We start from the raw sequence: 19,879 nt of genomic DNA, 5'->3' as shown, positions 1-19,879 counted from the left end.
GTATTTTTGTCCCCAAGGGGTACTGAAAGCTATACATACCTCTCCTGGTACGATGGGGAAGAGAGGGACTAAAATTGCTACGGTCCTGTTGGATATAGAAACCCAAGTTACCATCCTACCTGTTCCCATGGAGGGAAGTGACACTGAGTAACACCGTGGAAGGAGCCTTTGGGCTACTAAATGTACTGTCATTGTGGTTTTCATATCTGACTATGTAATAAGAATTGATGTGTTACATGTCTGCATTCCACAGTTCCTGTAAGCCTCCGAAGGGTCATGTTCAGTAACTGTTGCCCATAAGGAGGTCATTTCCCAGTACAACAAAATCACCTTCTTGATGGAGCCACAGAGTCCATCCTTTTACTTTTTTAAAATAAGTAACTATTAACATGCAACTAAGCTCTTATTGAAAATGGACACCTGACATCCTCATTTTCATACAGGTCCATTCAGACCCAATGATTAATGAGATGGGAATGGCCCAACAGGCCTGGTTAGTCAAACGGAAGTGGGATAGTCAAGAGTGAAGCTGTTCTGGCCCTAGCATCATCCCAGTTTTACATGAAAAAAAAAAAAAAATGGCAACTACTCCTCTGGAGGAAACTATATTCCCCACTCCACCACCTGAAACAAAGCTGCTGGTTCAACAGGGCTCTCGCATGTTCCTTTCAGTGACTGGGCCTTGTTACTGATGGTGTGGCTAAATTCAAAGCTGCTGGTTCCTCTGAACAGCAGCAGCCATCCAACCCCAACAGCAGCTCTGGAAGACCAACCGTGGAAAGGACCAGTCAGCACAATGGTCTGAATGGAAAGCTGTCATTCTTGTCTTAGACAATGCTCCAAAGGGCTAGGCATTTTCTAGTTTTACAGACTCTCAGACTATTGCCAATGGCCTAGCTGTCTGTCTGGTCTGCCATTTGAAAGACTATAGACTGGCAGATTAATGACCCCCTCTGTAGGGCCACAAACTGTGGAAATAAATTGTGGCTGCCAATCAGTCGGGGTCACTGACGTAGATGCCCATGGTAAGGGCCCATTCTCTGATGACACCAATTGGAGTCAAGCTGTTGTTCAAGCCTGTGTTGACCAGATGACTGCCAACACTACTGGGATCCACCATTGCATCAGACATGGCAGCACATCTACCACCATGGATAGGGTACAAAGTCAAGGTGCTTCTGATACAGAAGCTACCACTTCATATCAGACCTGTGACTCCTGCTAAAAGTAGGCCCATTTGCCTTGCAGTGAAGGAAGCCCTGTTTGCCATGTCCACTCCAAGCAAACTGACTACATCAAACCGCTGACTCCCATTCTGGGATGACCCTAATGCCTTACCACTGGCAACACTTTTTTAGATTACTCTCTAATCAGATGATTTTGGTTTCAGCATTGTGGCTCTCAGAATTAAACGGTGTTATGTTTTTAACTTTCCATACTATATTTAGTTTGACAATGGTATGTCTTTTTCCATAAAGACTACCCAACAATGGGCCAACAGTCAAAGTGATCAATGGACATTTTATGACCTTTACCATCCTCAAGTTGCTGACATTACTGAGAGGTAAAATGGACTTTAAAAAAAAAATCAGCTCAAAAAGATTTCTGACTCTACTTCTCTCACTGCCTCTTGGTCTACACACCTTAGAAAGGTACTAAATGTAGCCATACCCAGAAAGGGTAGGGATTTACATAGACCTACTTCGAGATTTCTCTCTGACCATTTCTGGGCATGATGCACTTTTCTGTTCCCTGATAGGAACCCCAGGCCAGGATAACTGATACACCCTCCGGGTGGAAGCCCAATCAAAAGGGGTCCTAGAAGATTCAAACACAATTTTGTTTCAGCCACTGGTTATTTGTGTTTGACTGAAATGATCCTAGATCATGAAGATAATGACCATTTGGGTCACCGCTTGACAAGTTCCTTCACAGTGGCCAAAGTTGGTGGACTTAATGAGTCTCTGTAAATTTTGTAAAAATGCTCTTATCCCACTTGCACCTGACCCTTCCAGATAAAACATCTGGGTACAAGTAGGGAATGACCGGAGAAAATATAAAGTTAAAGCTACCTGGAAGGGACATTGGAAAGCCAATTTCACAGCTGTGGAGGAAGAGCAATAAATCTGGCAACGGGGAAGGGTCACCTCAAATCCCTGGAAGTACAAGGGGGTGAGATTAATGATGTCTTAGTCCCCTACATCCAGTGCCTCATCCTGGCAAAATAGCCATGTGTTTCAAGTAAGCCAAGCAGCAGTGGTAGCTGGCAAACTGATTCATTGACTTATTTCTGAGAATGTCATCTCTGTCCACAGGCTACAAAAACAGAAAGTCATGTGGACATGGCTAGTGCTGAACAATTCTTCTGTGCCTAATGCCATCAACTGAAGCTCCAAAACATGGACCTCCCCCTCATACCTGTACACTCTCCCAGACTGGCACAACCTTACTTCAGTCTGACTGATAAAAACTCACAGGCTTGTCCTGACTCCAAAGCAGCCTTAGGTTGTGCCGTGTGTGGCAATCAAGGCTAAATCTACTCAGAATACTGTCTATGTGGCTTAATCAAACCAGTGTAATAGTGATCCAAATCAAAGATAGCAGCAAACTCCAAACTAGAATAACCTTTACACTTTATGTGGGGGAGACTGGACCATGGACTGGCTCTCCATCGGGTGTGAAGGTTGCTTTCTGGATCATCTACTGCTCCTTGTTATTACTGGCAATGTCATTCCAAGCCTCCTTGTATGGGTCATAATAGATAACAGACTCGGCATAGACTGTCTTAATTTTTAAGAACAACTGGTCTCCCCCTGGGATTTATTCACATTAGGCCAAGTCAGAGACTCTGGGGTGGGGGCAGGTGGATGGAGTCAGTATTGCAAGTTGGTCTCATCCTACTGCTTGGGATCCTACTGACCATAGCTCGAATTAAAGGCTGTATGAGAAAAGTTGAATACATTTGGTCCCTGTCTATGCTGGCCCAATTAATCAAACTGATCATGAAGTGGCACACACATGTGAAAATTCATCACAAGCCAAGGTGGTGTAATAAAAGCTGTTGGGTTTTGGGAGAGATAATTTATTTGGGCCTCTTACAGTCCCCTACATGTCTTGCTGGATGGACCAAGAATGCATGGCCCTGTTCTCAGGGTTGTTTACGTATCCAGTAACCTTAAGAAACAAGGTAACATTTGTCCTCAAGGAGAAGGTTTGCTTACTGCTTGCCATAACAGTGGTGGATACTTCAAGCAGAATAAATGGTCATCAACTTCAATGCAAATCCACTGCATGCATGAGATTCATCTGGGCCATATCATATCACCCCTTCGAGATTTGGAGGTAAAGGAAACTGTTGTAAATATGATAACACTTAAGCAATTTACTGTGCCATGGGTAATGAAGTCCTTTGTCTCTGATCCATGAGTCTTGTGTCTTCTGACAGCATCTGTGATACTTTAACAGGTTAACTTATTAGACTGTAAGTAGAGTAAATATCAATTTCCAGACCCAACATGTTTATTTCTGGCTTGAATCATTCATGATAAAGCCCAGTGAAGGCAACCATCCCCACACAATGTTCAATATGAACTTACAGATGTTCTAATGTTGAAGTTACTCATCCTAGATTCTTTGATGGAAGCAAGAGAAAATCATTAACATTAGAATGTAAAAACCAGGGTCACTTCCCTACCTTCTAAAATCTAAACCTATGGGTTCTCCTATTTGGCCTCCACATAAAATTGAAATTTTCCCTTTCAGTTCCACTTCTCCCATAGCAAAACCCCTATGAAGGGAAACCATAAATACCACTGCACCACATTTTAGTGCGAAGAAGAAAAGTATTAAGTATATGAGATATTGTTATATTCTAGTTTAGGGGGAAGGGTGATTTGGGATATGGCCTGGATGGGGAAGGAAGTGATTAAGGAGTGCTACTAGCCATAAACAATATATTTTTTTAAATTCCAAGCCTGATTTTCCAAAGTACCATCAATCTATCAATCAATCAATAAACAATAAGCCTACCGTCATGGAGGCAGAAAAATGGCTAGAAGACCATTATTTATAAAATTAAGTCTCTGCCAATGGGGAAGGAAAGCAGGAAAAGTATGCAAGATTCAGGGAACAAAAGAGTTGAGAAATATTTTATTTTCCATTGTCAAAAATCCTACACAAGCAAAGTATATAAGGTTCAAAGTTCAACTTCAGAAATGTAAAAAAAAGATTCAAATGTCACCAAGTGCTTTGTGTAGATTAAGTGCAAAGATTTGTCCATTATCTATTTTCTGTTAAAAGCAAAGGAACAACTTGAGAAAGAGGATGAAATAACAACTTAGAAGCAGAATTATAAAAATAGTTTAATGTCTAGACTTCTGGCTGAGTATCAAACATGATCAGTAAATATTCTAGATTTACAACTCTACAATGTATATAATTTAAAAAACTGGGCTTAAAATTAGGAAAATTCACATTACTTTAGAAAGTAACTTCATATTCACTTGTCTCCATAATTCATTAAAATTAAAAATAAATGGCTTTTGAGAACAACCACAGACATGAGTTTGATGGATGACCATTTCTCCGCCCCCACTGTGAGCCATGAGGAAAAGGTAGATATGTTTATTCATAAAGTTCTGTATCTTCATGGATAAGTGATGCTGCTGGCATATCCTGTTATTTAATTAAGTGGAGGCAGAATAAATGCCTGATGCAAAGCCACTACTGGAGTTTGCTTGCTTACTGTAAACAGATACAAATATTTCAATACTACCCACCTTTTTTTTAAAAAAAGGTTAAAATTTAAACCTATCTTATAAATAACATGAAAGAACATCTTTAGAATAATTATGAAAAACAATCCAGCTGCAGGTCTTTGTTTTAGAACTAGGACTTTTGTATCATCCAGGGTCTCTATCTAGCAGGGTTGAGGAGGAGGTGAGTGAATACTCCATGCAGGGGACTGTACAGATGACATCAGAGTCATTCAAACACAGAGAGCATGAAAACAAATCCATTTTTCCTATTAAAAAATCCCTCAGAATAAATAAAATGAATTCCTACCCAAATTAAATTGCCTTGAAGTTTTCTGTACAAGGCTGTAGGCATTATAAACACTCTTTGACTTTGGCCTGCCAGATTTCCTCAATCAATCATGCAGTAGCCTAAAATTAAATTGAAATGATTGGATAAAGGAAAATCAAATATTTTAACATTTAGTTTCAGTAACGTGATTATGAAGCTTTTAGTGATATTGTAATTACTTTGAAGCTCTGAGCATATGTTTCTACTGAGAGTATTCCATGGAGAAAAGCTGCATTAGGGAAACAAGTAAATACAGACCCCAATAATGCAAAAATATATTTGTTATAAAGCTAATGCAAAAATATATTTGTTATAAAGCTAAAAGCTAAAGGACAAGGGACAATGCATCCATGTAATTTATACTCTAAACATCCTGTGTAGAGTAACCACTTTAAAATTCCTGCTCATTCCAGAATTAAAATAATGTAATGGCTTCCCTCTAAGGGAAAGCATTAGAGAAGCAATAAAGAGAAACAACAGTAAAGGACGGGGGAAAAAAAGAAAAAAAAAACAGTCATCATCCTGTGCAAGCTCCAATTTTTTGCACAGAAAGATGTGACAGACTAAAATCTCTCTCCTAAAATTAATGAATCATCTTCTCAGAATATGAAACATTTTAATACACTTAGTATTTACCAAAATCAAAGCATATGTTACTACCCCAATTTGTTAATGCTTCATCCATTTCAGCACTTACTGGGATTATGCTGGGTTTGGGGGCCAGAGAGATAAATGGAATAAGGCCCCATCCCCAAGGCAAATGTCAGTAGTGACTGGATTATTTATTTAGGTACTTCAACCTCAGAAACAGGAAGGGAGATAGAAGACAAAACAAGAGAAAAGACAATGTCCTTTTTCTCTAGTGATTCACACTTTCACTCATTCAACAATTATTTATTAAGTATAAACATACACCTTCCCTCAAGAATGAGGCAGGTAAGTAAACACACAACATTAAAATGGAATGAGATTAGGTCTTCAAATTTAACAGGAAAATGATTCCATCAAATAATCTGAAGTTACAAATCTTTTGAAGGATTTGTTTATTCTGATTATATCAAAGCATAGCTAATTGTCCTAATCACCTAAAGATCCTAAGTAGGAAGCAGTACACTGGACTCACAGCATTTAATTTGGCTGACGTCAATTTTATTTACTTATTTATTTATTTATTTATTTATTTATTTTTTTTGCGGTACGCGGGCCTCTATTGTGGCCTCTCCCGTTGCGGAGCACAGGTTCCGGAGGCACAGGCTCAGCGGCCATGGCTCACGGGCCCAGCCGCTCTGCTGCATGTGGGATCTTCTTGGACCGGGGCACAAACCCGTGTCCCCTGCATCAACAGGCGGACTCTCAACCACTGTGCCACCAGGGAAGCCCAATTTGTTTATTTTTAATTGGAATTCACTTCTCACTTTCAGCCACAGGTCCTGCTACTTCCTACTCTCTCAGAGGAGGCCTAATTCACAAAGTTATATTCACCTGACACTAACCACTGCAAGCTTTAAAGTTTGCTTTCTCTGCCCAAATGGGCCTTACAGTTCAACACAATGTCCATTTGTTGCAGAATGTTACTCTTTGTTAAATTGGGATAGACGAGATTAGTGTTGTCATCATTTCTGTTAGCCAAAAGTAAATGAGTGACATTTAACATGGCCCTGCTGCCAAAGCTATCATTCTAAAAAGAAATTTAAGCATGCCCATTCTTAGCATTAAGACCAAGTGGTTCCTCACTACTTACAGAACAAAACTCGAATTCTCCAGCAGGCCTTGACCCTCCTCACCCAGATTGCTCCTCACTTCCTACTCCACGCTTCTTACGCGGTAACCCTGTCAACTACTCCTCCTCCCAAGGAGCACTACTCCTCCATAGAGTCTGCTTCCAAACCCCCATGCCTTACTGTTTGCACTGGGGAGATCACTCAGCCCGGAAGGTCCAGCTCAAATACCACCTCTGTTCTGGAAGTTCCCCAGCTTTATCACACAAAAATACATGCTTCCATTATAGCTTCTGTTACTGCTGATCATTGCTTTGCAGGTGTACACAGCATCTTCACGAAACTGTGACTTCCGCATTTAGTTTTGGAGACTCAGTGGTATCTCAGGTCATAACTTAGGATCTCAATAAATGTTTATTGAAGTTAACATTTACTTTCTTCTTTTTTCCAATAAAAATGAACTTTTTCTTTTCTTACAAATCAAATTTTACATCTATTTAAAAAATGTATTCCATACTTCCTTTAGGGTTTCTCCTAACTGTACTAAATGCATAATGGAATATTTTCCAAATATTTCAGCTAAAACTGCCTCATGAAAACAAATTCTATACTGACACCTTTTAAAAAATGAAGCAAATTAAGGTTGATTCTTTTTTTGCCCTTCATAACTTTACTAGAATTTATTTAAAACATCTCAGCTGTGTATTTCTAACCAAGCCAGATTAGTGATTATTTACAAAGAGCAGGACAATGTTAAACTATCCCACTGGAGCATTAGGTGTCTGACATTCATAGTGAACTGGCAAAACAGAAATCAAAATGTACATGAAATGGTTATTTGCTCCTACTTTGCCTGATCACGTGTTGTTGTGTGAAGTCATATTTCTCTCAAAAGCATAACAAAGCTTCCCCTGCCCTACAGGATACAAATGAGCAACCTGGTACAGCAAATTACCCAGCTGTAATTCACCATTTCAGTCCTGGAGTGTGGCCACATGTTCTTTTGGCACCTGGGAAAACTATCTTGAAAAGTGAGTTACGTCCTTGGCCAGCTTTATCAACTAGTTCACACACATACATACACACACACACACACACACACACACACACACACACACTACTAGATTCCTCATGTGTAACATTATTGCATTGTCATTAAATGACCTCAGAAAAGGAAAAATCAAGTTATATAGCTGTCAATTCGATGTCCTGTATCCATCATCCTTACTTCATAATAAGACACTTTAACACAAGATTTCAAATGGTGAAGGCCTTAATGGTGACTGTGGTAGGTTGAAAAGACCACCTCAAAATATCCATAACCTAACCCCTGAAACCTGTAAATGTGACCTTATATGGCAAAAGGACCCTGCATATGCAATTAAATTAAGGATTTTGGGATGGGAGATTATCTTGGTGGCCCCTAAATGTAATCACAAGTGTTCTTATAAGAGGTAGGCAAAGGGAGATTTGACTACAGTAAAAGAGAAGGCAATATGACCACAGAAACAGAGACTGGAGTGAGGCAGCCAGGAGCCAAGGAGCCAGCACCCTGTAAAAATGGAAGAGGATTCTCCACTGAAGCTGCCAGAAGGAACTAGTCCTGCTAACACCTGGATTTTGGCCTCTTAAAACTCATTTTGGACTTGTGGCCTCCAGAACTGTAAGAGAATATATTTGTGTTGTTTTAAGCCACCAAACTTATGCTAACTTGTTATAGCAGCAACAGGAAGCTAATACAGTGATTGTATTGCCATGCCTCGATAGTGTATGATGCTATTGAAAAAAATGAAAAGTGAAATTATGGTACTAATATTTGTTTTTCTGAAAACGCTACTTTTATGACAAGAACATGAAATTACTACAAGTATGCTACCATTACTAATTTATTTGACAATTTGTCACAAAAGTGTAATCAGTTCTACATATATACCAACCAGTGATACATGTGTCCTATCCTTAAGACTAGGATTATAACACCATTGCATTTTTTGTATTTCCAAAATACTACATGCTTAATGCTGAAGAGGTGAAAAAACTCAGAAAACCACAGTAAAAAAAAAATCCCACAACCCAAAGATAATAATTTTGAGGTATACTTCCCAATATTTTTACATACATAAATAGCACTTAAAGCTACATAGTGAGAGACTGGGAGCAGCCAGAGCGCAGGGCGCGGAACACTCAAGGCAGTGCCTGGCATATCAGACTCTGAACGTTGGAGCCAGAGCCTAGAGCCGTGTAGCTGACAGGGTCTTGGTGCTACAGCCAGGTGTCAGGCCTGTGCCTCTGAGGTGGGAGAGCTGAGTTCAGGAGATTGGTCCACCAGAGACCTCCTGGCTCCACATAATATCAAACAGAGAAAGCTCTCAAAGAGATCTCCATCTCAACGTGAAGACCCAGCTCCATTCAATGAACAGCAAGCTACAGGGCTGGACACCCTATGCCAAACAACCAGCAAGACAGGAATACAACCCCACCCATTAGCAGGGAGGCTGCCTAAAATCATAATAAGGTCACAGACACCCCAAACACACTATCGGACATGGTCCTGCCCACCAGAAACTGAAGATCCAGCCTCATCCACCAGAACACAGGCACTAGTCCCCTCCACCAGGAAGCCTACACAACCCACTGAACCAACATTAGCCACTGGGGGCAGACACCAAAAACAACGGGAACTACGACCTGCAGCCTGCGAAAAGGAGACCCCAAACAGAGTAAGTTAAGCAAAATGAGAAGACAGAGAAATACACAGCAGATGAAGGAGCAAGGTAAAAACCCACCAGACCAAACAAATGCAGAGGAAATAGGCAGTCTACGTGAAAAAGAATTCAGAGTAATGATAGTAAAGCTGATCCAAAATCTGGGAAATACAATGGAGAAAATACAAGAAACGTTTAACAGGGACCTAGAAGAACTAAAGAGCAAACAAACAATGATGAACAGCAATATAAATGAAATTTAAAATTCTCTACAAGGAATCAATAGCAGAATAACTGAGGCAGAAGAATGGATAAGTGGCCTGGAAGATAAAATAGTGGAAATAACTACTGCAGAGCAGTAGAAAGAAAAAAGAATGAAAACAATTGAGGACAGTCTCAGAGACCTCTGGGACAACATTAAACACACCAACATTCGAATTATAGGGGTCCCAGAAGAAGAAGAGACAAAGAAAGGGACTGAGAAAATATTTGAAGAGATTATAGTTGAAAGCTTCCCTAATATGGGAAAGGAAAAAGTTAATCAAGTCCAGGAAGCATACAGAGTCCCATACAGGATAAATCCAAGAAGGAACATGCCAAGACACGTATTAATCAAACTATCAAAGATTAAATACAAAGAAAAAATATTAAAAGCAGCAAGGGAAAAACAACAAATAACATACAAGGGACTCTCCATAAGGTTAACAACTGATCTTTCAGCAGGAACTCTGCAAGCCAGAGGGAGTGGCAGGACATATTTAAAGTGATGAAAAGGGAAGACCCTACAACCAAGATTACTCTATCCAGCAAGGATCTGCTTCAGATTCAACAAAGAAATTGAAAACTTTAGAGACAAGCAAAAGCTGAGAGAATTCAGCACCACCAAACCAGCTCTACAGCAAATGCTAAAGGAACTTCTCTAGGCAGGAAACACAAGAGAAGGAAAGGACCTACAATAAAACCCAAACCCAAAACAATTAAGAAAATGGTCATAGGAACATACATATCGATAACTACCTTAAATGTAAATGGATGAATGGATAAAGATGTGGCACATATATACAGTGGAATACTACTCAGCCATATAAAGAAACAAAATTGAGTTATCTGTAGTGAGGTGGATGGACCTAGAGTCTGTAATACAGAGTGAAGTAAGTCAGAAAGAGAAGAACAAATACCGTATACTAACACATATATACGGAATGTAAAAAAAAAAAAAAAAATGATTCTGAATAACCCAGGGGCAGGACAGGAATAAAGACACAGACGTAGAGAATGCACTTGAGGACACGGGGAGGGGGAACGGTAAGCTGGGACGAAGTGAGAGAGTGGCATGGACTTATATATACTGCCAAATGTAAAATAGATAGCTAGTGGGAAGCAGCCGCATAGCACAGGGAGATCAGCTCGGTGCTTTGTGACCACCTAGAGGGGTGGGATAGGGAGGGTGGGAGGGAGACACAAGAGGGAGGAGATATGGGGATATATGTATATGTATAGCTGATTCACTTTATTATAAAGCAGAAACTAGGGGCCTCCCTGGTGGCGCAGTGGTTAAGAATCCGCCTGCCATTGCACGGGACACGGGTTCCAGCCCCTGTCCGGGAAGATCCCACATGCCGCAGAGCAATTAAGCCCGTGTATCACAATTACTAAGCCTGCGCTCTAGAGCCCGCGTGCTAAACTACTGAAGCCCACTGGCCGCAACTAGAGAAAGCCGGCGCGCAGCAACACAGACCCAACGCAGCCATAAATAAATAAATAAATAAATAAATCAGAAACTAACACACCATTGTAAAGCAATTATACTCCAATAAAGATGTTAAAAAAAAAGCTATCTAGTTCTCATTTATGCTAAGAAAGTTCTTATATTAATTTAAAAAAATCTTTCTTAACTATTAAAGAATTCACACATATTTATCAATCTTAGGTCATTAATGTTAATCATCCTGTTGTCAACATTTGTTGAGGACAAAAAAAAAAAATCATGTCACCCCAGAAACCAGACCTCAAATGGCATTTCCACCCTTCTCTAACTTTACCTGCATAACTTGCATTCTACTGGGCATAATATGATTAAATTGAGTACAGTAGCCAGAAGAGATGTTTAATAAATTTATACACGAATAATTGTGACAACCATAACTGGACTCAACAGAGAAGTTCCTTAGATGTTAAAACCCAAGTACAAATAATTCTAGAGCTTCCCCTCACCGCCTCCCCCCCAAAAAAGAGTTATAAAACGTGCTGCAGTACTAAACAGTACCCAATTGCCAGGGTATAAAGGCGAGGATACAGACCCCGTGTGAAACTCCAGCAACATAAACTATGAATAAAATAATTTGATGACTTTCTTGAAATCAAGCTGATGGGGAAAAAAATTCAATACATTTGATAAGAAAATGTGCATGTAGTAAGAAACGTACAAACACACACACACAGGCAATAAAAAAAGAAGAAAACTCTAGAGAGGACCATAATAAAGGAAGAAATTCCCTTACCTACCACTGACTGCGCATGTCACCAGTTCCTCAACGAACAACAGTAGGAAGCAAATATCAGACCTCCACTATATATCCCTTTCTGTTTATATCATATAACTATGTCCAAACTGACTGCACAGTAAAACACACACAATTCCCATCCAACAGTATGAATTCAAGCCATCTTCATTTAAAAACATCTTTAGACATTGTCACACATATATCCAGACTTAGTGGATGCCAACCGACTTGTGCAGTCTACATCTGCTTGTGATCAGCATCCCGGATAAGCAGCAACTCAGAAAATGCTGCCCCAGTTGTGCTTAAATCTGGACCTCTCACTCCCTGAGGAGTCACCAGGGAGCTGGAAAGGACTTCAAGCCATAGTTCACAGGTAGAGAGAAGACCTAGAGCATGAATTATTATTCTTAAGTCTTTATTTCTCCAGACAAGTAAGCTTAAATCCTGCCCTATCCTCAAGCCAGTCCAAGCTTCCTCAATCCCCAAAACTCTGGCTCAAGGGAAAAAATGTAATCAGGACAAGATTCCCCTCAAAACAAAATGCATTTGCTGGGCCTACGAGTAGTTTTACTGCAGACAACTCCCTGTCAAGAGAATGTCTATGGGAGAAGCCATGGTGGTCCTGGTTTGTTTAGTCACACAATTCCAGTCATGACCCTCAGGAACACTTGTATAACCAACCAAGCCCTGTGGAAACCCCAGAGGCAAGCAGGGAAAGAGCTCACCTCTTTAATTAGTCAGAAAGCAGCTGCTTCTGTGAGCTAAGGAATGAAACATTAAAAGTCCAGCTTCTGACAAAAGCAAAGAGTGTGGGGAAGAAGAAAATGAGGGAAGGAAAAAGGGAGAGTACAGGTAGATGCTACAACCAAAGGTTCACCTCCGAAACACACACATTACAAATCTCAGTCCCATTTCTCCATGTTAATACTGAGTGAATTTCAGGTGTCTAATTCCTGTCTTTCCATGTTCTGGAAAATGGATCTACTCTGAATAAGCTTTAAAATGACGATGTAACTGCAAAGGGCTTCATCTCAGGTAATATTATTTATTCACTGAAAGTTCAAAAAACACTTAATAGTAGGAATAACTGGTGCATTCATCAATTACATGGATAAATAATGAACATGTTTCAATTGGAACACCAGTATTAGTTCCCTAATCACCACTTTTTTCCCCTAATTTGATAGGGGTGGGGGTTTAAGGGATGGGGAAGGTTGCTATGTGCTGTACACAGAGATTCTTCTCACTTCTGATGTTAAGGGCTCTAAAATTATCCTTTATGGGGAACCCTATTCAAGTCTTACAGTAAGAGTCAACTGGAGAAATCATCAAGAACCCATCAACACTCTTAAAAATACAAATGTCCTAAGATGGTCTCAATACATGACCAAGCATATAAGTAAATAAGACAGGAAGGTGAGCTGCAACATAAATCTCTTTCTTTAATATTAAAAAATTTAAGAAAGAAAACATTCAGATTACTACAAAGAAACATTTAAAATAAGCTCATTAAATGAAAATTAAAACAGAAACACTATATAAGCACTGGGCCACAATTAAAGGCTGAAGAAACAGCAGGTAAGAAACAATTTCCACTGATCAAGAAACTAAAAGCTAACAGAATAAAGTATTCTGCATTGAAACTGCTTTAATGAATATGAAACATTATCAAGTAAGAAGAACCTTCTTTTCTGAATTTTTCAAAGAAGCTTTGGAGGTAGAAATGGATTTGCATATCTTAATACAAAGTACTTTCATTGTACCATTTTCAAGCAATGAAGCCATGAGGTTTCAAAAAAATGTAGACTTCAAAAAAAATCCTTAGAAATAGTTCCAAAGTTGAAAAGGGCATCGAGTCATCATTCTAGAGCCTTTGGACCCAAAGAAGAACTGTACATAATTACATGAAATCTATGCAAAAGCTTAGAACTTCTTTTGTGACACAATTGTACCTCATTATAAACAGCTTTCAGAGCCTACCTTGGGTACTTAGATGCAGGGTCACTTCTCATCTAAAATTATTGAAATGGCAGAGCAAGTAGCAGTAGACAGTATATTTAACTAAAATATAAATTCTGAGACTTTAAAATTCACTGCATACAAGCTTTAAAACAAATATGCAGATTTGTGGGCAAACAGTACAGTGAGACTGTACATTCATGACGGCGGGGTGTTTTTTTCTGTTTTTTGTTTTTTGTTTTTTTTTAATTCATGTATCCCTGGCACCTGGAACAGTACTGGGCACACAGTAGATACTCAATTATTGAATCTGCTCTCATGAAAATAAAGCATTATAAAATGAGAAGTGAAGGTTCTGAAGGTTTTTTCTTCATAAGATTCATTAAAAAAATTAAAATATACTGTTTTTCATCTATCAGAAAGACAAAAATAAAAAATTTTATGGTACACAGAGGGAACGTGGACACTCATAAACATTGTTGGAGGGGGGCAGGGCCATTAAGGACAGTTGTGCACTTTGTGCACTGTTCGAAGGCAATGTCTTTGGAGAGAGAGGGGAAACCCAGTAGGTGCTTTGCTGTTGAACGCTGGGTCAGTTCTGGGAAGGATGTCTTTTTGTAATTTTTCAGCTCAGAGGAGTAGGACAGCTCTTTGCTACCTTGTTATGGCAGACAGAAATGTAAAACAGCGTAATTTATTTTAAACAATTTGGAAATCCCTAGCAAAATTCAAAGTCTACAAACCCTTTAGCTAGAAAATCCACTTAGAAACTGTAATAATATTTTTACTTTACATATAGGCTTACATATGCAAATGAAATGATATGGACACAAACCTTCCTGATGACAGCAACTGTCTGTAAACCTACTGTATGCTCATTTATTGGAGAGTACCTGCATAAGTTATGTACATCCACTAAATACTAGACAGGAATCACTGTAGGGTGGATCTGTACATGCAGGTTTGTAAGTCTTCTAAGAGATGTTAAGTTAAACAAGATACAGAAGAGATTATGTTCTAATTATTTTTTAAATCACTCAAAAATCATTTTTAAGACATTGGGTTTGAATTTCAAAATTGGCAACATAGTTATATATATATCCATGCACTTTAACATCTGATACTACTTAAATACCTAAATCCAGTTCTATACTACATATAGAATATACCACAAATATTACTATTAAAATTCAATTTTAAACACACAAAAATGGTAATTTTAAAAAAGGGTGAAATATAATTTTAAGAGAGGTACCAAAAATTACATTTTTCTAAGTTGAATTCTCTTAAGTTTTTATTATGCTTTATATTATCTTAACATCCTCTCCATATTTCTCAAAACGTCATAATTTTTCACCCACTTAAATTATATTTCTATAGCTGTCTGAGTCAGGGCATTTAACATATTAATCATAATCTAACTGGAAAATGTAAGTACTTTTGAAACTGTCTCTGTGCCAAGAAAGAATCCTGAATTTTGAGAAAGCAAAAAAAGGTAATTTTACTGGTAGTGAGGCAACAGTCAATCCCCCTTACTCCTATTCTTCCAAGAAATGCAATTTCTGTTTTTCCTTAAAAGTGAGCTGAGATTTACATACAGTATAAGAGTACTGTTAGCATTAAAGAATGTGTAGCAATTAAAGACAGCATAGGCACAAAAGGGGCAAGTTCTGAGCAGCATACATGTCTTTAACAAAAATAAAATAATCCCCAGATATATATTAATGTATATTTTAATCTCCAGTATATCACTGGATATAGACTATAAATAAGGCCTTTCCTGGCTCCAAAGTTTAGTCAGAAACGGGAAACATCACTCCAAGACTTTCCTTCAATTGCTCCCACTTTCACTTACCTTTGGCATTATTCAACTGAACCAACTCCAAAATTGGCAATTAAGATTTTTATTAAAATGTACCCATTGACCGAATTAGGCAATGCAAGTAGTTGACTAGCTGTATAATTTATTGTACATTGTCCACATGGTTTTAACAAGTAAGGTACTTTTCCAGGGAGGGAGCATGGATTTATTTATGTTGTAATACACTTATTTGCACTGTGTCAAACAATAGCTGGAGTATGAGAAAGAACACTTTTAAAAATCCACCTTACATTCTCCACATCACTACCAGTTATTAATAAATGTCTAATCATCAAATCTAAAGATAATACGCTTCCTTCCTGTGTTCCTAAATCCCAAACTAAACTGCATAAACATAGTTCATTCTAACAAAGTTATCTATATAATCATCTATTAGATAACAATTTAGAATTAAGTGATGATTTTTAGATCTTAAATTCTTGCCTGTATATAGCTTCACCAACAATCATACCATGCTAGAAAGGTAAGAAAAATTGGACAACATCCTTAGGTTTTATCATTGTTGCAAACACAGTGTCAGTTAGCTGGCATGATTCTCCTAGTGACGGGTAAAACGTTTTACACGTTAACATTCGTTTAATAAATAAAAGATGTAAGTTTATCAGTGCATACAAACTTATATATTTTTAAAAATCACCTTCTACCTTCTTGGATAGACGACATCTGACTTCAGATGTACTTGCGTTTCGTAAGTGGTGCCCATTCAAGAATAATCCCCAAATAAACTCACCAAACCAATACATAATCTACAGGAAATCTGTCATAATAATCTCCCCAAACATCAATGTTTTGTAATCACACTGTGCGTTTCCATTAATTTTCAGAGATAACCCTTAAAATAACTTTTGGCTTAACAATCCTGGAAGACAGGAACTTTTCTAACCTTATATATAACAGGGTTTATAAGCAACTCTAACAGCCACTTCCAAAGCTTTATTCACATAAATGCACCTAGGGCCTTCTGTGTATAAAAAAAGTGTTTTTTGTTTGTTTTTTGTTTGTTTTGTTTTTGCAAAATGAATCGTTAGTTCACTATGCGAAAAGTTTTGATCCTTGTTATCACTGACTCAATTATTCTTTCAACTCAGACCTCCAGGGAGAGATTTAGAAGACAAAACCCAAGGGAGCAAGAAGTTTAAATCCATCTGCAGGAATCTGTTTTGACCTCAACCATCGTCCCTAGGCACTGTCCATTAGAGCTTAGCGCTTCGCGAGCGTTTCCCTTAAAGAGTTCTCCGGAGAGTGGGTCCCAATCTGTCCTAAGCGGCAAGACCGCCTCCCAAGCGCCCTGAGGGACGGAAACCGGGGCGGAAGGCGGGGCCTTCCCACAGCCCCTAGAGGTCTGGCGGGCGGTGCGCTCGCTGACGGACCGCGGGACGCAGCCTTCGCCTCGGGCAGCGCCGAGGCGCACGCCAGGGTCCCTCGCGAAGTTGGCTCCAGGGGGAAGCCCGTCAAACGAGGGCCGGGTCGGGGCTTAGGACACACACACACTTATTCTCCAGGGCCACGGCGGGCACCGGGGAGCCGGCGGCGCAGGCTGAGGGTGGCGCGGACACCGACACCCTGCCACGGACAGCGGACACGGGCAGCACCCCGGCGTCCCTGTCAGCCGAGGCCCGGCGCGGCGCAACAGCTGGGCGCGAGGCGGCGCAGAGAGGCTGTACCTGTCAGGTACCCACGTACCTATCATGGCCACTGGGCAGTTGGAGGCTGCCGGGCGAGCAAGGGCCTACACGCACGCCGGCGGCCGCCTGCGCCTCACACGAGCGACGCTCCCGGGTTAAATCGTGCAGGAAGCCTGTCCCCCGCGCCCGCCCTTGGGGGCGCGCATGCGCAAAGGGGGCTTAGCCCGAGGCCTTCTGGGAGTCGTAGTTTTAATGCGTAGTCTCTCCTCAGGTCGGTCGCTGCCGCCCGCGGCCCGCCGCCCGCCGCCCTTCCGGCCTGAGGCCTAGGAAACGTCCGTCACAGAGAGGCAGGGTCATTCGGCCGCAGTGTTGACGTGTCGCTTAGCAACCGGGAGGGTTACCTTTGGAAGCTTGTTGCGGCTCTAGCCTCTGTCCTGCCCTCTTCCCGCCCCTCCCCTCCCCTCAACTCCCTTCACCTGGGAGCTGCCAAACATCTGGATAAACTTGGGCACTACGAGGGCGTGAAATTCTACAGTAACGCGCCTTTTTACATTTTTTCCCGACCTCCTTCTCACATCCGTAAAACTCACTGATTCTTTTACTACACGTTTTATGAGAACAAGACATTTTCTAGGAAGATGGTGGCCGAAAAAGAGACCCTGAGCTTAAACAAATGCCCAGACAAGATGCCGAAGAGGACCAAGCTGCCGCTCCTGGTGCACCAGCCTCACTCCCTGGTTTCTGAGGGCTTCACAGTCAAAGCCATGATGAAAAACTCAGTCGTAAGTGATCTTCCTGAATTGAATGTACTCGCTCCGAATCAGGGGACACCAGGTTGTAGAGGATGGCTAGCCCTAGGATGGATTCTGGGCCCATATCTAGGGTGGTCTTTGCCAAAAATGGCAATTACTCGGCCAGTAACAGACGGTGCCCAACAGAGTGTGGAGGTCCAGGCTAGGCTGCTAGAAGGGATCTCGGGCAGCTGACGTACTGTGCCCGTTTCTAAGCACCTTCCTAATAACTCACGGTTTCTAGACCACCTAAATTTACTCTTAAGCTATTTACACAAAGAAGAAAGATCCCCTTTACTTATTGATTCCTAAACTGTCTCACTCAGCAAAAGGCCTTATAGAAGGAGAGTTCTTAGAAATCATAAACTCTCTTGCAAAATTTAACATGTGCTGATGTACAGCTGGGAACATAAACTCATTAATTAACAGTATGAAATTTCATCAATCAACCTAGAAATTTTTAGAATATCCTAGCATTTCTTCTAATAACACTCACAAAATCGCATGTTAGAGTACTAAAAGGCAACTTAATAAGAAGTCTATTTCCAGATAGATCTTTTAAACTATTAATTTTAAACAATCCAAGCTTCTGTTCAAGTATCTCTCTCTGCCTATTAATACAATTCATATTTCATTTCTACTGTTTTGTGGTAGTAAAAATCAACTATTCTCAATATTCTCAATAGTTTACTTAGGAGGAAAAGTTTTAAACTGCACACAAATGGTTTGGGTATGTGCATGATAGTTTAAAAAAAAAAACTTTTAATTTGGTATGCTACACCAGGTTTTACTACTGAGTAAGCACTTGTCTGTGAATGAGATAGTCAATAATAAATGCAGCTTTCAAATTTGTATAATTTACACTCTGGGAGGATCTGACTTATTGTAGAGCAACTCATTATGTTAAATGAAGAGCATTGCTTTCCAGTGTCACATTATTCGTTTTACATAAATGTTGCAAACCTAATACCTTATTCCTAAACCACATCCTTAAAATACAGGAATGAAACAGATCACCTTTAGATGCTGAGGCCAGATTCCCATGTTGCTACACAAAATGAAATTCTGGTTGTCAGAATGTGTGTCAGTTGAATTGCAATAGTTAAAATTCTTAGAAATAGACTAAAACTTTCTGCTTGTTGTAACTGCAGTCCTTTGGCATGTATTTCATGTGAATATGTGGTCATGGGAGTCAATATAACTCATTTATCAGCAACACAGAATACCATAACATTCAAGCTAATTATTTCTTTTTTTCTTCTAAACAGTATATATGATTATAATTTTAGTGATTTTTTTCAATGTTATATTTCTTCAAAGACATGTAAAAAATTGGTCAGATTCTTTTTTTTCTAAACCTATATTTACAATCACGTTTTCTTTTTAAAAAACATAGCTTTGCACCTAAAGTCATAATTCTGGAAAATCAAGTATTTCAGTACTGACAAATGTAACAAATATGCTTACAAGACTCAAACAAAAAAATCGATTATGAAGCAGCCTTCATTATAAACAACTTATTTGAGATAAATTATCTTTTTATTTCCATATACTTAAGGAAAATCCCTTAGTGTAATATTTATGTCTCCTTTGGGATCCTCAAAAGAGGA

At 39.6% G+C, this 19,879-nt stretch overlaps 2 protein-coding genes across 12 annotated transcripts in view; one reads left to right on the top strand and one right to left on the bottom strand.

The window, feature by feature from the left end:
- Positions 1 to 17,633, bottom strand: part of LOC113606908 (1-acyl-sn-glycerol-3-phosphate acyltransferase delta) — a 1,415,842-nt gene extending 1,398,209 nt beyond the window's left edge. For 10 of the 11 annotated variants that reach the window (XR_003427759.1, XM_027081775.1, XM_027081765.1 and 7 more), the window contains exon 1: positions 17,537 to 17,630. Coding sequence is in view for 10 of the 11 variants with exons in the window: in XM_027081775.1 (XP_026937576.1) it covers positions 17,537 to 17,543 (7 nt within the window). In the remaining variant the exon portion in view is untranslated. Of the gene's footprint in view, positions 1 to 17,536 lie in introns of all 11 variants that reach the window. The other variant, XM_027081831.1, reaches the window with a different exon arrangement.
- Positions 17,634 to 17,638: 5 nt separating this feature from the next.
- PACRG (parkin coregulated) overlaps positions 17,639 to 19,879 on the top strand; it is a 514,480-nt gene continuing 512,239 nt past the window's right edge. The window contains exon 1 of the mRNA XM_027081866.1: positions 17,639 to 18,260. Within this exon, the coding sequence (XP_026937667.1) occupies positions 18,117 to 18,260 (144 nt within the window). The 5' untranslated portion in view covers positions 17,639 to 18,116. The remainder of the gene's footprint in view (positions 18,261 to 19,879) is intronic.

This window comes from Aethalodelphis obliquidens, unplaced genomic scaffold (assembly GCF_003676395.1).
Source record: "Aethalodelphis obliquidens isolate GAN/ISIS:26980383/991018 unplaced genomic scaffold, ASM367639v1 scaffold3, whole genome shotgun sequence".
NCBI lineage: Eukaryota > Metazoa > Chordata > Mammalia > Artiodactyla > Delphinidae > Aethalodelphis > Aethalodelphis obliquidens.
This window is presented reverse-complemented; position numbering and strand designations above follow the sequence as displayed.